We start from the raw sequence: 17,205 nt of genomic DNA, 5'->3' as shown, positions 1-17,205 counted from the left end.
CATATTTTTTAGGCTCCAGGGGCCTATTAAATAAAATGAAATTTCACATACTGGTTTTTATAAAACAAAAATGAATAATAATAATAATAATAATAAACTTGGTTCATGCACAGTTAAGTGGTAAGAGCACATCCCTGTCATGTCTGACAACAGGAATATTGCTTATTTAAAAAAAAACACAATAATATACTAAAAGCTATTATGTAAAACATGCACCGAGACTATTTTTTGACGCACAATAACATTTTGTCACGTCAGGGATTAAAGCTTTTAGAAACAGTTATTAAATAATTTTGATTACAGATTACGAGGGCATATGAATGTAAACACTAAACTCATAGGCTAATTATATCCATTTCATAAAAAAATCTGTAAACAAACTTACTCTCTGTCAAATAGTCTTATTGTTTAAGCAAAATATTGATAATTCTATATATTTAACACGGACGTCTGAGACAATGAAAGATGACAAAAAAGACGTCGGACAATAAATAGTTAATGCGGTCTTGCACCATCAGGTCACTTTGTTTTTACTCGCCATTGGTCAGATTTGCTATCAATCAAACTGTCAACCAATCAATGAAGGGCAAATGTATCACGTCCTTCTCGTTTGGCCAATCAGCAGTTGGTTACTAAGAGTCGCGGTGCAGATTTAAAAGTAAAATTAATCTCTTGTCAACACATTTAGGACCGGGGCCAGTCGAAAAGACGTGATTTCAGAACCGAGAGCGATGAACAGTAAGTTAAACCGGCTTTCCCCCCCTTGTTTCCGTGTAAAATGTACTAATTTCTCTGGTGATATTACTTAAAGGTTACGTGAAAAGACAAGGAAGACCACATCTGTTTTTATCCGCTGAGCGAGGCTCTGAGTCATGTTAGCACCTCGCTAGCCTGGAAGCTAGCGTGACTCTCTTTCTCTACTTTGCATACAGGCGAATTAGCATAACGCCATTATTTGGATAACTTTCGGCATTTGGTTCAGGATTTGCACATGTTTTGTAGTCAAATGTGAGCCATTCCACTCTCCCTGCTTTCCCCGGTTCCCACTTGTTTTGTCTAATCCTAGTGAGGTGGTCAGAGAGGCAGAACCGGGGACCAAAGTGGTTGCCTGGATACCTGCTTCTCTCTCCATCCATCTGGCGCAGGTATCCGCTCTCCGCCACGGGTAGCCTACGTTTTCATTTAAATAAGTCATTTGCAAGGCTAATGTTTGAACGTGTCCATATCTGACCACCGCAGCTTTTGATCTGCTGACTCAGCTTGAGTTGAGAGCTTTGTGAAGACCAGATGGTCGCGGATCAGATCTCTTATATGTGGGGATCCACTCGCTTGCTAGACAGGTGGATGTGGACAGATAAACTTTGCAGTACTGCTGTGATATATTAACACGTGTGTTTTCCCAGCAGGTGCTGGCATTCCAAAACCTGTGCAGCTTTCTGGGATCAAGCGATTAGGATAAATCAACAACATCATGTGGACCATCTCACAGATGCCTCCTGGACCTTGTGATCCGATTTCTGGAAGACTGTGACAGGATTGTCCTTCCCTGTAACCGACGCTCAACCTTAATGTAATCCTCTGCCTTTTTTTTTTTTTGTTTTTTTGGCTTGCTCTGATATGATCCTGTCCTCCTGCTGCTTTTCTCTAGCATCTTTTAGGAATGCTTTAACCCGTTTAAACTCAATGGATGTTGTAACTCACTTCACCTTTTGCTGGTGTTTTAATGTATAATACTCCAAAACTGCTTGATGAAAACTTGTGCTATCTTCACCAAAATTATTATTTTCAGACAAGTTGTAGAACGAGTAAGATGCCTGTAACAGCAGTAGACATCTGATTAATGCTCATGTAATGGCAATACAGGTGGTGTGGCATAGTCAGTGTCAGGTCATTGTGAGGCTGCAGGTTTAAACCCAGAAGAGGGATGTAACCCTTGGTATTGGACCAAATATGTCCTCTATCATTTCTTATTTGCTTCTTCGTTTAAGCTGTCATGTGTATAACCAGTTATGTTTTAGATTAAGATTCATCCAACATTAAAATTCAAAATCAGTATTTATTTATTTAGGTTACACTTAATTTAAAGGTAGCCTTGTTAGTTGTTACAGTGTAATTATGCAATAAAGTACTGATTAATTAACATCATGCACCTACTATAGGGTTAGGGCCTGATTTGAGGTCAGGTGCATGTAATAATGCATAATTTACTGTTATTACTATAATATCTATGTACTTGTATAACAAAGAATAAAATATAAATTCTAAATTAAACTAAAAAAACAAAGTAAGATTACTTTTTCAGTTTTGAACAGAAGATATTTAATGTTTTTTCCTTCTGCTGACCAAGCCTGCATTTATTTAATCCACTATACAGCAAAAACGGTAATATTGTGAAATATTTTTACTGGTTAAAATAACTGCTTTCTATTTGAATATATTTTAAAAAGTAATTTATTTCTGTGATCAAAGCTAAATTTGCAGCATCATTACTCCAGTCTACAGTGTCACATGATCATTCAGAATTCATTCTAATGTGCTGATTTGCTGTTCAGAAAACATTTTATTTTTGTTTTTTTATTATCAATATTTAAAACAGTTGAGTACATTTTTTGCAGGATTCTTTAATGAATAGAAACATCTTTTTTTCGCATATGGAAAGCATTTATCTGAAATGAAAAGCTTTTGTAACATTATGCACTAAACCATTCAAAAGCTTGGAGTTAGTATATTTATTTATTGTTTTATTATATTTTGGGAAAGAAATTGTGGAAATTAATACTTTTATTCAGCAAGGATGCTTTAAATTGACCAAAAGTGATGATAAAGACATTTATAATCTTACAAAAGATTTTTATTTCAGATAAATTCTGTTCTTCTGAACTTTCTATTCATCAAAGAAACCTAAAAAATTCTACTCCGCTGCTTTCAACATCACAATAATGATAAATGATTTTTAAGTAGCAAATCCGAATATTCAAATAATTTCTGAAGGATCATGTGACTGGAGTAATGATGCAAAAAATTCATCTTTAAAATCACAGGACTAAATTACATATTAGTATGTATTTAAATAAAAACAATTATTTTAAATATTAAAAATACTTCAAAAATGTTACTGTTTTTTCTGTGCTTCGGATCAAATAAATGGAGGCTTGACTGGTAGTGTATATATTATGCTGCATATTTATTATTTATGCATATGTATACACACGTTTTCAATAGCATTATTAAATATTTAATTAATTACGTTTTATTTATTAATATTTAAAAAAAAAAAAATTCAAATCTATAATATTCTAGACGTATTTTTGTCTCTGTGGGTCTGAACGGGTTACAGCAAAAGAGTTGCATGGCACGAATTGAGCACTGGCGCACAATAATCATTTTGTGTTTGGGGGCTCTCGGGGCGCATCCCCGTTTTGGCAATCGTTTTTTTCCATCAACCATGTGGGGCGGAAAGCGATTCATTACTGGCTGCCGTGAGCGCACACACAGCCAGCGGGCCTATAGCCTGCAACCTGTTAGCTAGAGGTCCCGACGAGACTCTCCCTCTGCCTCGTGTGCTGCTGGACTGCTGGCGAGGACACAATAGGATGGATGCCGCTAGCCTGCTAGCTCTAAAGGTAGCCTTGTGAATACGCTCGCCGCTCGCGTTGCTTTGCTGTTGTTTACATGAACGGAGAAAATCATAGCGTGACCGAAATGACATAAGGAACGGCGGAGGGTTTTATAACGTAGTTTGACCGAGATTAGAGTTCGCTGGAAACCCAAGAGCATCATGTGTCGCGTCTGTCATGTGTTTTCGTAACAGTCTCTTGAATGATTTGCGTGTTGCATGAGCAGATTCGTATTGAAAGCTTCAGAATAATGAATATCTAACGCGCATTAGCTGTCACGTCTTTAATGCACTTCTTGGTTTCGCTGTGATGTCTAGTGCAGATTTGGATGAAGTCTTTTTAACCAGATTTTGTGATTGGCTTGCTGCAGACATGCTCTCACAGTCCCACTGTAGCAATAACAGCAATAATACACTCCCTTTCACCTCCTCCCACAAGGTTACCCTCACTGTACCACAGAATGAAGGCCTGCGCCCTCCCACACACCCCTCTTTCTTTCTTCTTGGTCTCCCCTTGTCTCGTTCCCCTCCCTCTCTCTGCAGTAATCTTTCTAAATCTCTTGCTTGCTAATCCTTTCCGTGCCTATTTTAGTACGGACACCCCTCCACCTCCTCCTAAACATCCCAGCTTCTTCTGCTTCAATATAAATATGGCGGTTGTCCAGAATAATTAACTCCTTGGTAAATGGTAACTCCTTACCAAGCAATAATGAGACCAGTGAAGGGATGCAGTTGAAATTGTCTTCCTGTTGATGTCTGGGGAATCTATCTTGTAGACTGCCATGTGAACTTGAGTCTAGTGGTACTCTAAGTTGATGTATTTGTGTAATCTGGCACAGTGAGTTTACAAAGCTATATGTCTTGTTTGTCAAGTGCTGATGTGGATTTTGTGCTCTAATTTTCCTTCTTTACTCTCCCCGTTTGTTTCATCCTTCTGTCCTTGCCTTGCCCTTCTCTCTTCTTTCTTTCAGTGAACAGATTTTGGTGAGATTCAAGATATAAACACAATGCTTCTGCCACTTGCTAAACTGCCGTTGTTATAAATTAAAATACTTTTATTGCTTGTCCTTATTCAAATTATTTTTCGTGTTTAAGTTTTCATTAATGGATTTTTTTTTTTTTAATGTTTTATTTAAAAAAAATATGTATGGGCTTGATGTGCTTTAAAGGAAAACACTAAAACATGCAATATTTTTACCCTTTTTAGACACACAGTGACGTTGAGCAACATTGCCCGAGATTATGCTGAGCATCCTTGCAGCTGGCTCCATATTCTTCCCAGGCCTCTTCCTGCTGTCCAAGCGATTCCTGAAACATGCTCCTGGGCTCAAATGGAGCGAGAAGGATGCTGTCATCGTCTCGTCCAGGTAAATAAAGGGAAGAGAAAGTGAGATCTGTTGAAAGGTGCTGTCAAGCTCAAGCTACCCGGTTTTATTTGCTTGTGTATATGTGCTCTTTCTGTTTTTGTTTCTAAAAATGAACGTAATGGAAGTGGATTCATAATTGTATTTTTGTGATTATTAAGGTTTAATTAAAAAGGATAAGTTGGCAAACCATTGTTTTAGTTGTTTAATCGCATCAGTGAATGTGATTTTTGAATGATATACATTGGCGTTCCAAAGTTTGGGATCAGTAGGACTTTTTAATATATTTTAAAATAGAATTTATTCCTGTCATGCAAAGCTAAATTTTCAGCATTGTTACTCGAGTCTTTAGTGTCACATGATCCTTCAGAAACAATGAATAATCAATAATCACTCGAAAAATAATCAATGTTAGAAACAGTTGTGCTGCTAATTTTTTTTTGATGAATAAAAAATTAAAAAGAACAGCATTTATTTAAAATAGAAGTCTTTTGTAACAATATATGCTACCGTTCAAAAGTCTGGGGTCAGTCAATTTTTATTCTTTCTTTTTTGAAAGAAATTATTACTTTTATTCAGCAAGGATGTGTTAAAATATTGTTAAAAAAGATTTCTATTTTAAATAAATGCTGTTCGTTTTAATGGAGATGGAATGGAATTAGATGGTTTTCCTCATGATCGGCCCAGACCGGTCTATCTGCTGATTCCGAGCTGGTCCGTTTTTGATGCCACAACTATGGCGTCTAATAATGTATTTGTGTCATGCCAGATGAGGCTTGCGCAGAGTATGTAAGACTTTTTTTTTTGTTTTTTTGTTTTTTTGTTTTTGCTCAATTTTGCTGACAAAAATAGTTCCAATCAAAGCCACAACACAACTGTTGAGTATCTCGGAGCAACACAGCAGTGTTTCGTTACAGAATGAAACCACATTTTTGAACAAATCAAGTGAGTTAATGATTCAGAAACCCATTCATAAAAGAGGGTCACTTGCCTCATTTCTGAATAAATTTGCAGTTTGAACAAATTGGTTAAATGAATGAATGACAGTCATTTGCCGCCACCTACTGGTGGTTTGGTTTCATATTTAAAAGCAATTTAAAATTGCATTTTTCCCAACATTTCTTATTTGTATGTTTAAAAAATATTTAAACCATAATCTTATGGTCTAATTATTTATGCAAAAATTTTGTAAATGCATTTTTAGATATAGTCCAGATATGGGGAATTGTATGTAAATATTTTTTTTTTTTTTGCTCCGAGAAAAAAGGATAGCTTTTGGTTTGTATATGCCGTCAATTATAGTTCTGACTTCTTAGAAAGAAAATCAGAATCGGCAAAAATCGGTTTTGGCTGGTCACATTTAAAAAAAAATTAAAAATTGGGAACGGCCAAGAAAATTGCAATCGGCGCATCTTTACTTTTTAACTTTTTTCATCAAACAATCCTAAAAAAGGTTTCACAGGTTCCAAAAAATATTTATAGTGTTGATAATAAATCAGCAAATTAGAATGATTTCTGAAGGATCATGTGACACTTAAGACTGGAGTAATGCCTGATGAAAATTCAGCCTTGCATCACAGGAACACGTTATATTTTAAAGTATATTAAAATAGAAACCATTACTTTATAATGTAATAACATTTTGCAATTCTACCTGTATTTTTATCAAATAAATGCAGCCTCGATGGGCATAAAAGACTTTTTGAAAAGTTTTTTTTTTTTTCAAAATTAGTTATTGAAAAACAATTACCTATCTTACTGATCCCAAACGTTTGAATGGCAGTCTGTGTATGCCTAAATTAAAATACGCATCAATAAAATTGGCACTTGCTGAGATAAAAAAAAAAACAAAAAAAATTGAGAACAGGAAGTGGTTGTCTGAAATTGATGGTAGATACCATCATGATCAAATGACTCATAATGTTTGTTACTTGATGCGGTAAGTTTATGGCAGAGATTATCTTGTTTTCAAGGTTTTTTTGTGTGTGAAGTCTGTCTTAAGTTAGAATCTGCTGAGTAAAGATGTTGCATGTAAGGTAACATTTGGTTGAAGTGCATGTCTAATGCATTGTGTTTTTCTGCTTAGCTAGGAAAGTTGCAATGTAATATCCTGTTTAAATGACCCTCTTTAACTGATGTCATCAAAATCTGCTATTAAAGGTTTCAAATATCTCCTATCTAAGGGAGTTTAGTCCCCTTGCTGTCTTTCATGCATGTTTTTTCTCTCACTCTTTCTCAGACTGGTGTCCTCCGTTCAGGCCATTATGGCATCCTCTGCCGGATACATCATCGCCTGTTCTTGTGAAGACATTATTGAGGACCAGTGAGTATCAGCTGCAGATATGTGACAACATATATTGTTTTTGGTAATTGCAGTTGACTGTATACGCAGGGATCTCGGTTTTACAGTACACAGCTCTATTTTACTTGGGTGTTTGTTTGTTTTCCCTTGTGCATGTGTCTCTCTCGCCTCTTTTCACTTGTGTTGCATGTGCATATACAGCTGAGAATTCTCTCATTTTCTATGGATTTGTTCCCAGATGTGTAGGAGTGTGAAAGTATTCCCTTCACTCTGAGTGTTTCTAAGAATGTGCTATTCCTCCAATGCGCACCTTATGTCAGTGTAATCTAATTAGAAACTAATTAGGTTGCGAGCCTATCTGTAAATCCACTGTGGCGCAGCAAGCCAGGGGGAAAGGGAGCGAGAGAGAGTAGACTGGCAAAATACTCTGGAAAAACTTGACGGTGACTTTTTATGACAGCTTTAGTCAGCGGTTTCAGTTAATACTTGAAAGCTGCATCTTTACACTCTGTGAAACCCATTAGGAGGTTTGTGGAAAACGGTTGCCTCTAATTTGATTTGCCTCAACTAATCGAATTGAAGATCTTGTTTTGAACTGTTTGTCTTGTTTAATTTAGCCTTAACCCAAAGGCACACGAGTGAATTAAGAATGGCAGATCAAATAGGTCAGAGCAATCATGTTTCATAAATGATTTAAGCCAGGTAAACTCAGTTACTCTGTGTGCATGTAGTAAATGCATCAGTCAGGGTACAGGAAGACTAGGGTTTACACAAGGGCCAAATCAAATACTAGGCCTGTTTTTACAGGTTTTGAATTTATCATTCTAATTTAGGTTTTGATAGTATTATGTTTATAAAAAGTACATTAGTATTATGATTGCTTCAGTACGCTTTTGAATATTAATGACTGTAGTAATGGATTTGAAAAGTACTTAAATTATATATTCCAATGTAATATCTTCAAATAATTATTAAAAACGGGTTACTAAACTCAACACTTGAAACACTTTGGGAATGTGCAGAGAATAGTTTTACTGCCACTACAGTCTGTCTGGTGCTTGATTTGCTAGTCAAATTGTAAGGAAATGCATCACTCAATGAAAATGTCATTATTTGCTCCCTCTCATGTTGTTGTTCTGAACCTATATAAATGTTTTTCTTACATGTGAGACAAGATGACAAATTTATTAGACCTGACTGTAACCTCCACTAGTAGTGAGCATCATAGACATGTTCATGGTTCTAAAAGAATTTTAAAATTGATTAGGAAAAGTCATTAAATGTTAAGTTGCCTTTCTGAGCATTATATCTATAACGTGCCAGAATTTTTGAAAAAAGTTCCCAGCATTTTTGATCGTTTTCTCAAAAATTTCCTGGCCCCCAGAATATTTTGTTGTATGAATAAATGAACATGCAACATGACAAAATAAAGAACAGAGACTCTACTTTTAAACAAAAAATCCATTTTATTGTAGCTTCAAGCATTTTTGTTTATCGACACTTGAACAGGCAAGAAAAAAAATCACTTTTTTTTCCCCAAAGACTACATCTGCATCATATTCAGTATGATGATTACTGCAAAAGATGAGGTAGATTCTATCAACACTCGCAAAGCTTCATAGTCCTTTACCACTTCCTGGATTGACATTTCAATCAGTTACATTAGGCATTTTATTTATATGCTGTTAATTGTTGATGATTGCATTATTTTTTTTCAAATCCATCTGCTTGCATATGAGATCACTCTTTTTTGCATCTTACTCGCCTGTGTTTTTGATCTGGAAATTTTGGACTCATTCAGGAAATGCGTAATAGCGCCCCCTAGCGTATAGCAGTGAAAATGTGTAAACCTGGACAATTTCATGCTTGGCAGTAGTAAGCATTGTCTCCTAAATAACAGAAAATTCTGTGTTTGGCGGTGAAGTGCTGTCTCACAATTAACAGAATATTCAGTGGTTGGCGGGGGAAGCGTTGTCTCACAAATAATGGTAAATTCCATTGTTGGCGGGGAAGCGTTGTCTCAGAAATAACAGAAAATTCTGTGGTTGGCGGGGGAAAGAGTTAAAGAATGACGGGAAATAATCATGGAATTTATATATTTTTATAAACACAGAACGTTGCAGCAATGTAACCCTAAAGGCCCAAGTATTTATTTTTTTTGTGTGTGTACGCATAGCCCTTCAAAGTATAGTCCACTTGAGGTGTATGCGAATACAAGCGTTCAACACATGCTCTGGAAAGCGTCATCTCTGTCCAGTGTCTGATGTATTTTTCCCCAGAAGTTATAACTGCTAAAAATATCTAAACTAAAATTGCTGCCATCTCAAAGCCCTCTCACAGAAGCACTTGTCATTGCGGCCATGTGTTGTTGTGGTCTCTGCTATTTTGTTGTTGTCTGTTTAATTTCATTTTCTACTGTAAAACATTGGCCAGGGCCAGTGCTGCCACCTTGTCGTACAACAGCTTAGTGCAAAACCAAGTCAATGCGCATGTGCAATCTGTGGTAGGAAGTTTTTACACGTAAAAAAAACCAAAAAACAAAGTATGCTTCAGCCTTTAAGCACATCTCGGGGTTTCTGACTCTTGTTCTTTCATCTCTTATCTCTCTTTCTACTCCTCCTATCCAGGCATTGGCTTACCAGCAGCTATATCCTCTTTGCAGTCCCCTACTTCGTCTATGACATCTATGCCATGTTCTTGTGCTACTGGTATAAACTTCAGGTCAAAGATCACGAAGAGGAGAGCGAAGCCAAACCGATGAGGTCAGCCATCAGCGGCTATCTGCGCCGAGAGTTCCTTATGGTCTTGCACCATGTCGTCATGGTTACTGTCTGTTTCCCTGTCTCTGTGGTGAGTGGAATAACGGTTGAGTGACATTAATGTAGTTTTTTTTTTTTTTTTTTTTTTTTTTCCCTCATAAACACAGACATATAAAGTATATTGTATTTGAGATGTGATTTTGGAGACCCATCAGAGCCATGTGTTTGAAGTGTAGTAACGTAGCTTTGGCTTCATGACTGTTTAAGAGTGATTTGACGGGATCATGATCTGTGGGTGGCTTGAAGTGTGGCTGAGTCAAACTTGTCCTGAATGGGCCTGTGTACTTTCACCCTGTAATTATGCTCTCCATCACTCTCCATCTGTATCCATGGAGACTGTTGCTGTCGGCAGCAGTGCAGCAGCCAGCACCCTGGCATTAGCTGCACTTAAATGGCAATGAGTGTTTTGGCCTGATAAGACAAGAGAACCTCTACAGCACTTTCCTCTGATAAAACCACACTAAGCTATCCTACATCGACACAAGTATGACTTTCTTTTCTTTTCTTTTCTTTTCTTTTCTTTTCTTTTCTTTTCTTTTCTTTTCTTTTCTTTTTTCTTTTCTTTTCTTTTCCCTTTAACTTCCCTTCCTTTTCCATTTACTGCATTTTCTTCTACCTTCCATTCCATTCCCATTTACTTCCTTCCCATTTCCCATTCTCATTTTCTTTTCTCTCTGATTTTTCCCATTCTACTTCCCCTATCCTCCACTTCGCTTTCCCTTGCTTTCCATTTCCCTTTCCTCTTCCCTTTCCCCTTCCCCTTTTCTTTTTAATTTCTGCATTTCAATTTTCTGTACTTTTCCCGTCCTTCCCTTTCATTTCCCTTCTTTCATTTTAATTTTCTCCCTCGTGCTTCTCTTCCTTTCCCTTTGACTTCCCTATGCTTCTCTTCCCTTCCCTTTCCATTTGCTCTGCCTCTTATCTTTTCCATTTCCCACATTTTCTTCTCCCTTGCATTCAATTCCCTTTTCATTTCCCATTTTTCCCTTTCTTTCTGTTTCCTGTTTCTACTTCCCCTTTCCTCCACTTCACTTCACTTTCCCTTCCTTTCCATTTCCCTTTCCTCTTCCTCTTCCCCTCTTTTTAATTCCTGTATTTACATTTTCTCTTCTTTTCCTGTCCTTCTCTTTTCTCTTCTCTTCCTTTCTTTCTTTCTTTCTTTCTATTTCTTTGTTTTTCTTTCTTTTTTTCTTCTTTCTTTCTTTCTCTTTCTTTCTTTTTCTTCTTTCCTTTGGTCTTTCATTCTTTTTCTTTCATTTTGTCTTTCCTTTTCTTCTTTCTTTTTCTTTCTTTTTTTCTTTCTTTCTTTATGTCTGTCTTTGTTTCTTCTTCCTTTCTTTCTCTCTTTCTTTCTTTCTACCTTTCATCACTTTCATTTCCCTTTCCCTTCCATTTTCATTTTCCCCTTGTTCTTCTCTTCCTTTCTTTTCCCCTTTTCTTTTTAATTAATTTCCAATTCCCCCTTTCCCATCCTGTCCTTTTTCCCTCCCGCCGTAATTTCCTTCCTTTGCCGTACCTATTTTCTTTTCTTCTCTTTTCCTAGTTCTGGAGACAGGGAAAAGGGGATTATTTCCAGGGTGTGATGTTCCTGGCAGAACTCAGCACCCCATCTGTCTGTCTGGGAAAAATACTCATCCAGGTACTAAACACAAACATTCACGGTCTTTCCGTCTCCCTCTGTCTTTCTTTGGTTTAGTGAATGTGTCTTTCTTTTTAACAACCTGTGTAAGCAGATTTTTGCACTGCTCTTTCTTTTCTTGGAATTGTATGGGTAATTTCTACCAGATTTACTAATCTTAATATATCTAATTGATTGACAATAATCTTTCACAGACTGTAACAACTTTCTTGACTGCTTCAGTGTTAAATGTGTAGTGGGGAATACTGAATCATGGTTTTCAGGGTTCATTGCTCTGTCTATTAATATTTTTCTATCTGTTAAACGCTCTCTCTTTCTCTATTCCTTGCTCTCTCCTTTATTTGTTTCTTTGCCTCAGTACAAGCAACAGCACACTCTCCTACATAAAGTCAATGGAGCTCTTATGCTGGTCACTTTCTTCATCTGCAGAGTTCTTCTCTTCCCCTACCTCTACTACGCCTACGGCAGGTAAAAATCACAGTTTAACACTCTCAGTCATTCAGTCTTTCACTACATCTTACATTTCTATTGCTCATCTATTCCTTCTTTCTTTTATCATCTTTTTTTTCCCACTGAGTCACACTGCCTTTGATATTAACATGGATTCTTAAAGGCCCCATGAAATCAAAATGAAAGGTTTTTTATGGCTTTTAGTACGAATATGATGGGTTATCTGTAAGGTATTGTGCTCCAAAACAATGACAAAAAAAATGCATTTACAATACATAACATTCAAAAATTACAGTCTCTAACTTTCACCAATACAGATCAACGATTTTGATGACATCACCCTGCACTTCAGCTTCTCATCAAACTTCCTGTCCAATGAAATGCTCACTAAAATCCAAAGCATCCCGCCCCCTACACTATCAATGCATGCTAAACTTGCAGCCGAAATCGGTCACTTGTTTACAGAATTTGTGTTTTCTGTACGATGAATGGTATTTTCACATAGTGGACTATAGGGGATAGGGAACGATTCAGTCTAAATATGCTTTCCATTGGAGCAACTGAAGTCTGATTTCATGCTTTGTCATGCCACACAGCATGCAGTGTGCTCCAGTCCAGAGACACTATTGTATATGTAAATCGGCACAGACCACAAAACATATTGGACCCATTTGAATTCTACACAGAATGCTATATTTTATAGCGATATGGATACAATTGTGGCTGTCATTCACTGTCAAATGCAGTTTTACTGTGCTCCACATCTCTGGCCCAAGCTGTTATATAAATGCAACACTATTGGCCATTTTTTTTAAAAAAAGGGGGCGGTACTTGATATGTCCCGTCTGTCTTCCTGTTTCAGTTGAAATTCCATTAACGCATAGAATAACGCTGCGTGTTTCAAAGCACTTCAGTGGACCTTTTAAAATCTTGAGGTTTTCAGACATAAACGCGCATCATATTTCTCACACAATCTCAACCCAAGGTTTGATTTGAACATGAGACATTTACACATTCCTCCTAAACGACGGTAATAACCACCAAAGATCGTGAGCTGTGTTGTTTTGCATCGATCGTAATACCAGGACAAACCTCATTGGTCTGGATGGCATGTTCTAATTTTAAAATCGCAACCCTGATGTATTATTCATAAGATTGGAAATTTGAGCATCCTTAGACCAAAGACTTGTGCTCATAGTTACATTTTTTGGATGTGATCTTTAATGGCAAACTTTATAGTAACTGTTATCGTTATAATAATTTTCGTCCTACATGTGTCCTAGATAAAAGAGCCATGTGCCAGTTGATAAAGACTTTGCATTACTGCAGCCAACGTCAGAAACTGTGGTTTTCATAGACGAATTCTGTGTTTGCAAACAGTTTTTTGGGGTGGAGCTTATCTGGTGGCAGAAAATGACAGGATTCAAGTAAATAAAAGAATAAATTTGAGTTTATATTTCAAAATTCAGATTTTATTCTTGCAAACAGCTTCATTGACTGGTATGCTGACCAATAATAACACAGTATCCGCCATTCTGTCCGACAAACAAACCAGACAAGAGAGTAGATTAACTTCGGTGGTCTTAAACTTAAAAACGTAAAAATTTTATGTATTGATGTCTTTCTGCGGTTGAAATAAAATGCGTTCTGATGTTCATTCATGTTTTTTTCCTGCATTAAGTAAAATAAAGACAATCAGTTCACATGTCGATTGATCTAGTAAGGCAATACAGTAATTGTACAGGCATTGCAAATATAGCTGTAGAGTGATACCTATTTTTTTTTTTTTTTTTTTTTATTTACTATATGCTGCCTATACTCACATATTTGTATGCGCTCTTATCATAGGTACGCCTCCATCCCCTTCTACATGGTGCCGCTGTCAGTGCCCTGGCAGTGTAACGCAGGTGCAGCTTTGCTCATGGCCCCGCAGGTCTACTGGTTTTCCCTCATCTGCCGGGGCGCCTTCCGTCTCTTCACCGGAGCCTCACGGCACAAAGCTGCCCCTAGCAGCACGGACTCTGAACCGAAAACCTCACTCCTACCCCCTGCCAACGGATACAGCCCCAGAGAGACCGACTCGCACTGAGAGAGAGGAGTAGAGATAGAGAAGTAGGTACAGGGTTGTTAGGTTTAGTCTACCATGTGTGGATCTACCTTAGACCCAGCGGCGTGGGTTAGCAAGCAAATAAACTGAAGGTCCGTACCCTCGCTATTCACCATCATCCTCTGTTTGAGAAGAAAAATAAGACTGCAGAGCAAACCAAACAGATCGTTTTCTCCCTAACATGCACGTTCTCTGTGTCGGAGCAGTAGGTTCGGGGAAATGTCATCTGCTGCTTTGCAGCGTTAGTGCATCATTTGTAGATTACCATGGTCATAAGCTTCAGAAAAAGGGACTGATGTGGACACAATGGGAACAGTATTTAAACATGATGGATGGAAGGATTCCTGTTCTCCTCTCTGAGAGTCTCTCTTTGTTTGGTACGGTTGCAGAGAGGATACAAAAAAGGGAACAGATGTGATTTGTACATAAGTTTTTATTCATATTTTCATTCAATTCCAAATAGACTTTTAATTTATTTTAGATTTTTGTAGAACCAATTTATTTATTATTTATTCAGTTCGATTCCTAATTACGGGTGGGTTAGTTCTAAACAAAACCGTTCACTACTTAAAACCGAAGTTGTTTGATTCAAAACAACCCCTTACTGTGGGTGCGTGGGCTTATTCCAGCTGTCCATCTCTCTGTTTTTCCCCTTCCTGGTTTTCATCACAGCTACAAAAAAAACAAGATGGCAGCAGCTGCTTCCAGTTAGTTAGTGAATCAGCAGTTATAAAGTAGAAGAGGGGTCATTTAAAGGATTTGGATGAGGCTGAGGTAATGCATTAGCATATCTCTGCTGCAGTACTCCAATCCTTTTAAGATCCAGACGTCGGACAGAGGGGGAAGGGACCGAGTGAAATAGTGCACTTGAAAACCAGGCTGAAGTTGGCAAGGCACTCGGACGAACCTGAGCCAGTTTGTTTGTACTTTTCGTACAGTTTTACGTGAGGAGACCGCCAGCGCACGCCACAATATGGATTCTGTGCTACCACTGATTGTAATCTGCACATCTGCACACAGACAAGATGTTTCTTAACTGCTTCTCCTCAAGCAGTCAGCCTTCATTTTTGTCCAGATACATAGGAGGTCCACAGATGATGTGTTTTGTTACCAGTTAGTCTTCACTTTATGGTTAAAGTGTCATTGGTGTAACAATGTTGTCACATACCTCCCTCAGGCCTGCTTGTTTCGTTATACTCCCGAACAGGGCTGCCAGTTTGACATTAAACAGTATTAGTGTTGGAAGTGAGAGGATGGCGCACAAGTCGGATTCCTGAAGTGAATCTTGCACTGAATTGTCACAAGGAGGGGTGCTAAACAAACATCCAAGTCTGTGATACTTATAAAAGCACTGCATAGATCTTTTTAGATCAATGTCCCGGATTTAGTTCTGGACCACTATAATTGGAGTCTTATTATAGATTAGTCATGTTTCTGTTACGCACTAGAGCAGTTTTGTTTTGCTGCTTTACAGTTAGCTCGTATGCCCAAAGGCATCGATGTAGCCTTAGAAGTAATGCTTTCAACATGCTCTTTACACAAAGTACTAGTGGATTGTTTTACACTGGGTCATCACAATGCAAACATGCCCAGGGCTGGGCACGAATAGGGGCCAGTATTTTCAACTATAGCAAAGTATACTGGTTTGGGAAGTGGTTAGAAATACTATTTTGAGCTAGGAATGACTGTATCTTTTGATTTAGATTTTTATGTAATTATTCTTGTTAATTTATTCTTTTAATTTAATGTATTTATTTGGCCAAGTCTGAATGTACATATGAATTCACCTCTAAATGTTCTTCTAAGTGGGCTTCTGTTTTATCTAGTTGCCTGAAGACTGTTCTGTAACTCTGGTTCTCTCAGCTGAAATATACTCTTGCTCTCTCCTGCTGTGCTCTGATGCTGTGTTTGACCTCCTTTTATACTGAGACAAAGGTTCTGTGTCACCTATGTAGTGTGTGTGTGTGTGTGTGTGATTGTGTGAGAGAGGAAAGGATAATTGCATATGTTAAATGAAATTTGCCTGAATGTGTCTCTTTAGTATTGAAGCACCATGCCAGTGACTCTTGGATTCCTTGTTCCCTAAATTATCTTCTAATTTACGTTTAATGTGCAGTAAAAATGCCCCATCATTTGATAGATTTCACTAAAAAATGTGTCTTGACTACATCACACTTGTCTCTGAAATGGGCTGAAGCTCTGTATAACAGTAGATCAAAAGAGTTGGGGTTGCCAGGTTTTCACAAAAAAGCCCAATCAAGGGGAGTCCCCCAGTGACAATTGCAATGGGGGGTTAAATACACTTTTTTTTTTTTTTGGTAGGATTCCCCTGTTACAGTTCGCATGCTAGGGGCTGAATATTATGGTTTTGGGGTTGCTTCTACCTGTGGACATGAAAAACAACCCGCGGCAACAGTGTTAATGTAGCTTAATTCCGCAGGAAAATCGCAGACTTGGCAACACTGGGAAGCAGCTTGCTCTTGTGTAGCCAATCAGAAAAGACTCAGATTTACTGAAAGGTCTTTGGAGAGAGCATGCATGGCCGGCAAAGGCAAAGCGGCTAAATGTTTACGCTACATTTACTTTACTTAAAGTTTTGTTAGTATTATTGTTATAAGAGAAGTAAACTCAGAAAGCTGAATGGTCACATAGTCATTGTGTTCTCATATAACATCAATCTTTTTATATGTTGTAATCCTTTGTTATTATTAATAATAAGAATAATATATTTAAGTATAATATATGGCTGCAGTCTGTAACTTTTGGTAGTTAAAAATGATCCGAAATCAATTTTTGAGCAAGTACATCACCAGCCAGTGTTCAAAACCATCTCTTTACCTTGGCCTTATTTATATCGCTATGCTTGTAATAATGTTTTCTAATTTAAATGGTACTGGTAGGGTTTGGC

The 17,205-nt window shown here is 37.5% G+C and overlaps 1 protein-coding gene across 3 annotated transcripts; it reads left to right on the top strand.

Moving 5' to 3' along the window:
• Positions 1-657: 657 nt before the first annotated feature.
• Positions 658-16,197, top strand: tlcd3ba (TLC domain containing 3Ba). Of its 3 annotated transcripts, none has more exons than XM_051106382.1 (8): positions 658-738; positions 1,404-1,570; positions 4,824-4,983; positions 7,220-7,303; positions 9,910-10,132; positions 11,645-11,740; positions 12,099-12,208; positions 14,039-16,197. In XM_051106382.1, the coding sequence occupies exons 3-8, from the start codon at positions 4,859-4,861 to the stop codon at positions 14,277-14,279; spliced, it is 879 nt and encodes a 292-aa protein (XP_050962339.1). In that variant the 5' UTR covers positions 658-738; positions 1,404-1,570; positions 4,824-4,858; the 3' UTR covers positions 14,280-16,197. The 3 variants fall into 3 exon arrangements, with proteins under 3 accessions (XP_050962339.1, XP_050962340.1, XP_050962341.1); XM_051106383.1 differs by having other exon boundaries at positions 668-738; positions 1,407-1,570; XM_051106384.1 differs by lacking the exons at positions 658-738; positions 1,404-1,570 and adding an exon at positions 3,063-3,623.
• The last annotated feature ends 1,008 nt before the right edge of the window (positions 16,198-17,205 follow it).

Source organism: Labeo rohita, chromosome 3, assembly GCF_022985175.1.
Source record: "Labeo rohita strain BAU-BD-2019 chromosome 3, IGBB_LRoh.1.0, whole genome shotgun sequence".
Taxonomy (NCBI): Eukaryota; Metazoa; Chordata; class Actinopteri; order Cypriniformes; family Cyprinidae; genus Labeo; species Labeo rohita.
This window is presented reverse-complemented; position numbering and strand designations above follow the sequence as displayed.

Coding starts and splice junctions, on each gene's coding strand:
- tlcd3ba (XM_051106382.1), top strand. CDS start 4,859: ATGCTGAGCATCCTTGCAGCTGGCTCCATATTCTTCCCAGGCCTCTTC. Junction 4,984..7,219: donor GCTGTCATCGTCTCGTCCAG/GTAAATAAAGGG, acceptor ACTCTTTCTCAG/ACTGGTGTCCTCCGTTCAGG. Junction 10,133..11,644: donor TCTGTTTCCCTGTCTCTGTG/GTGAGTGGAATA, acceptor CTCTTTTCCTAG/TTCTGGAGACAGGGAAAAGG.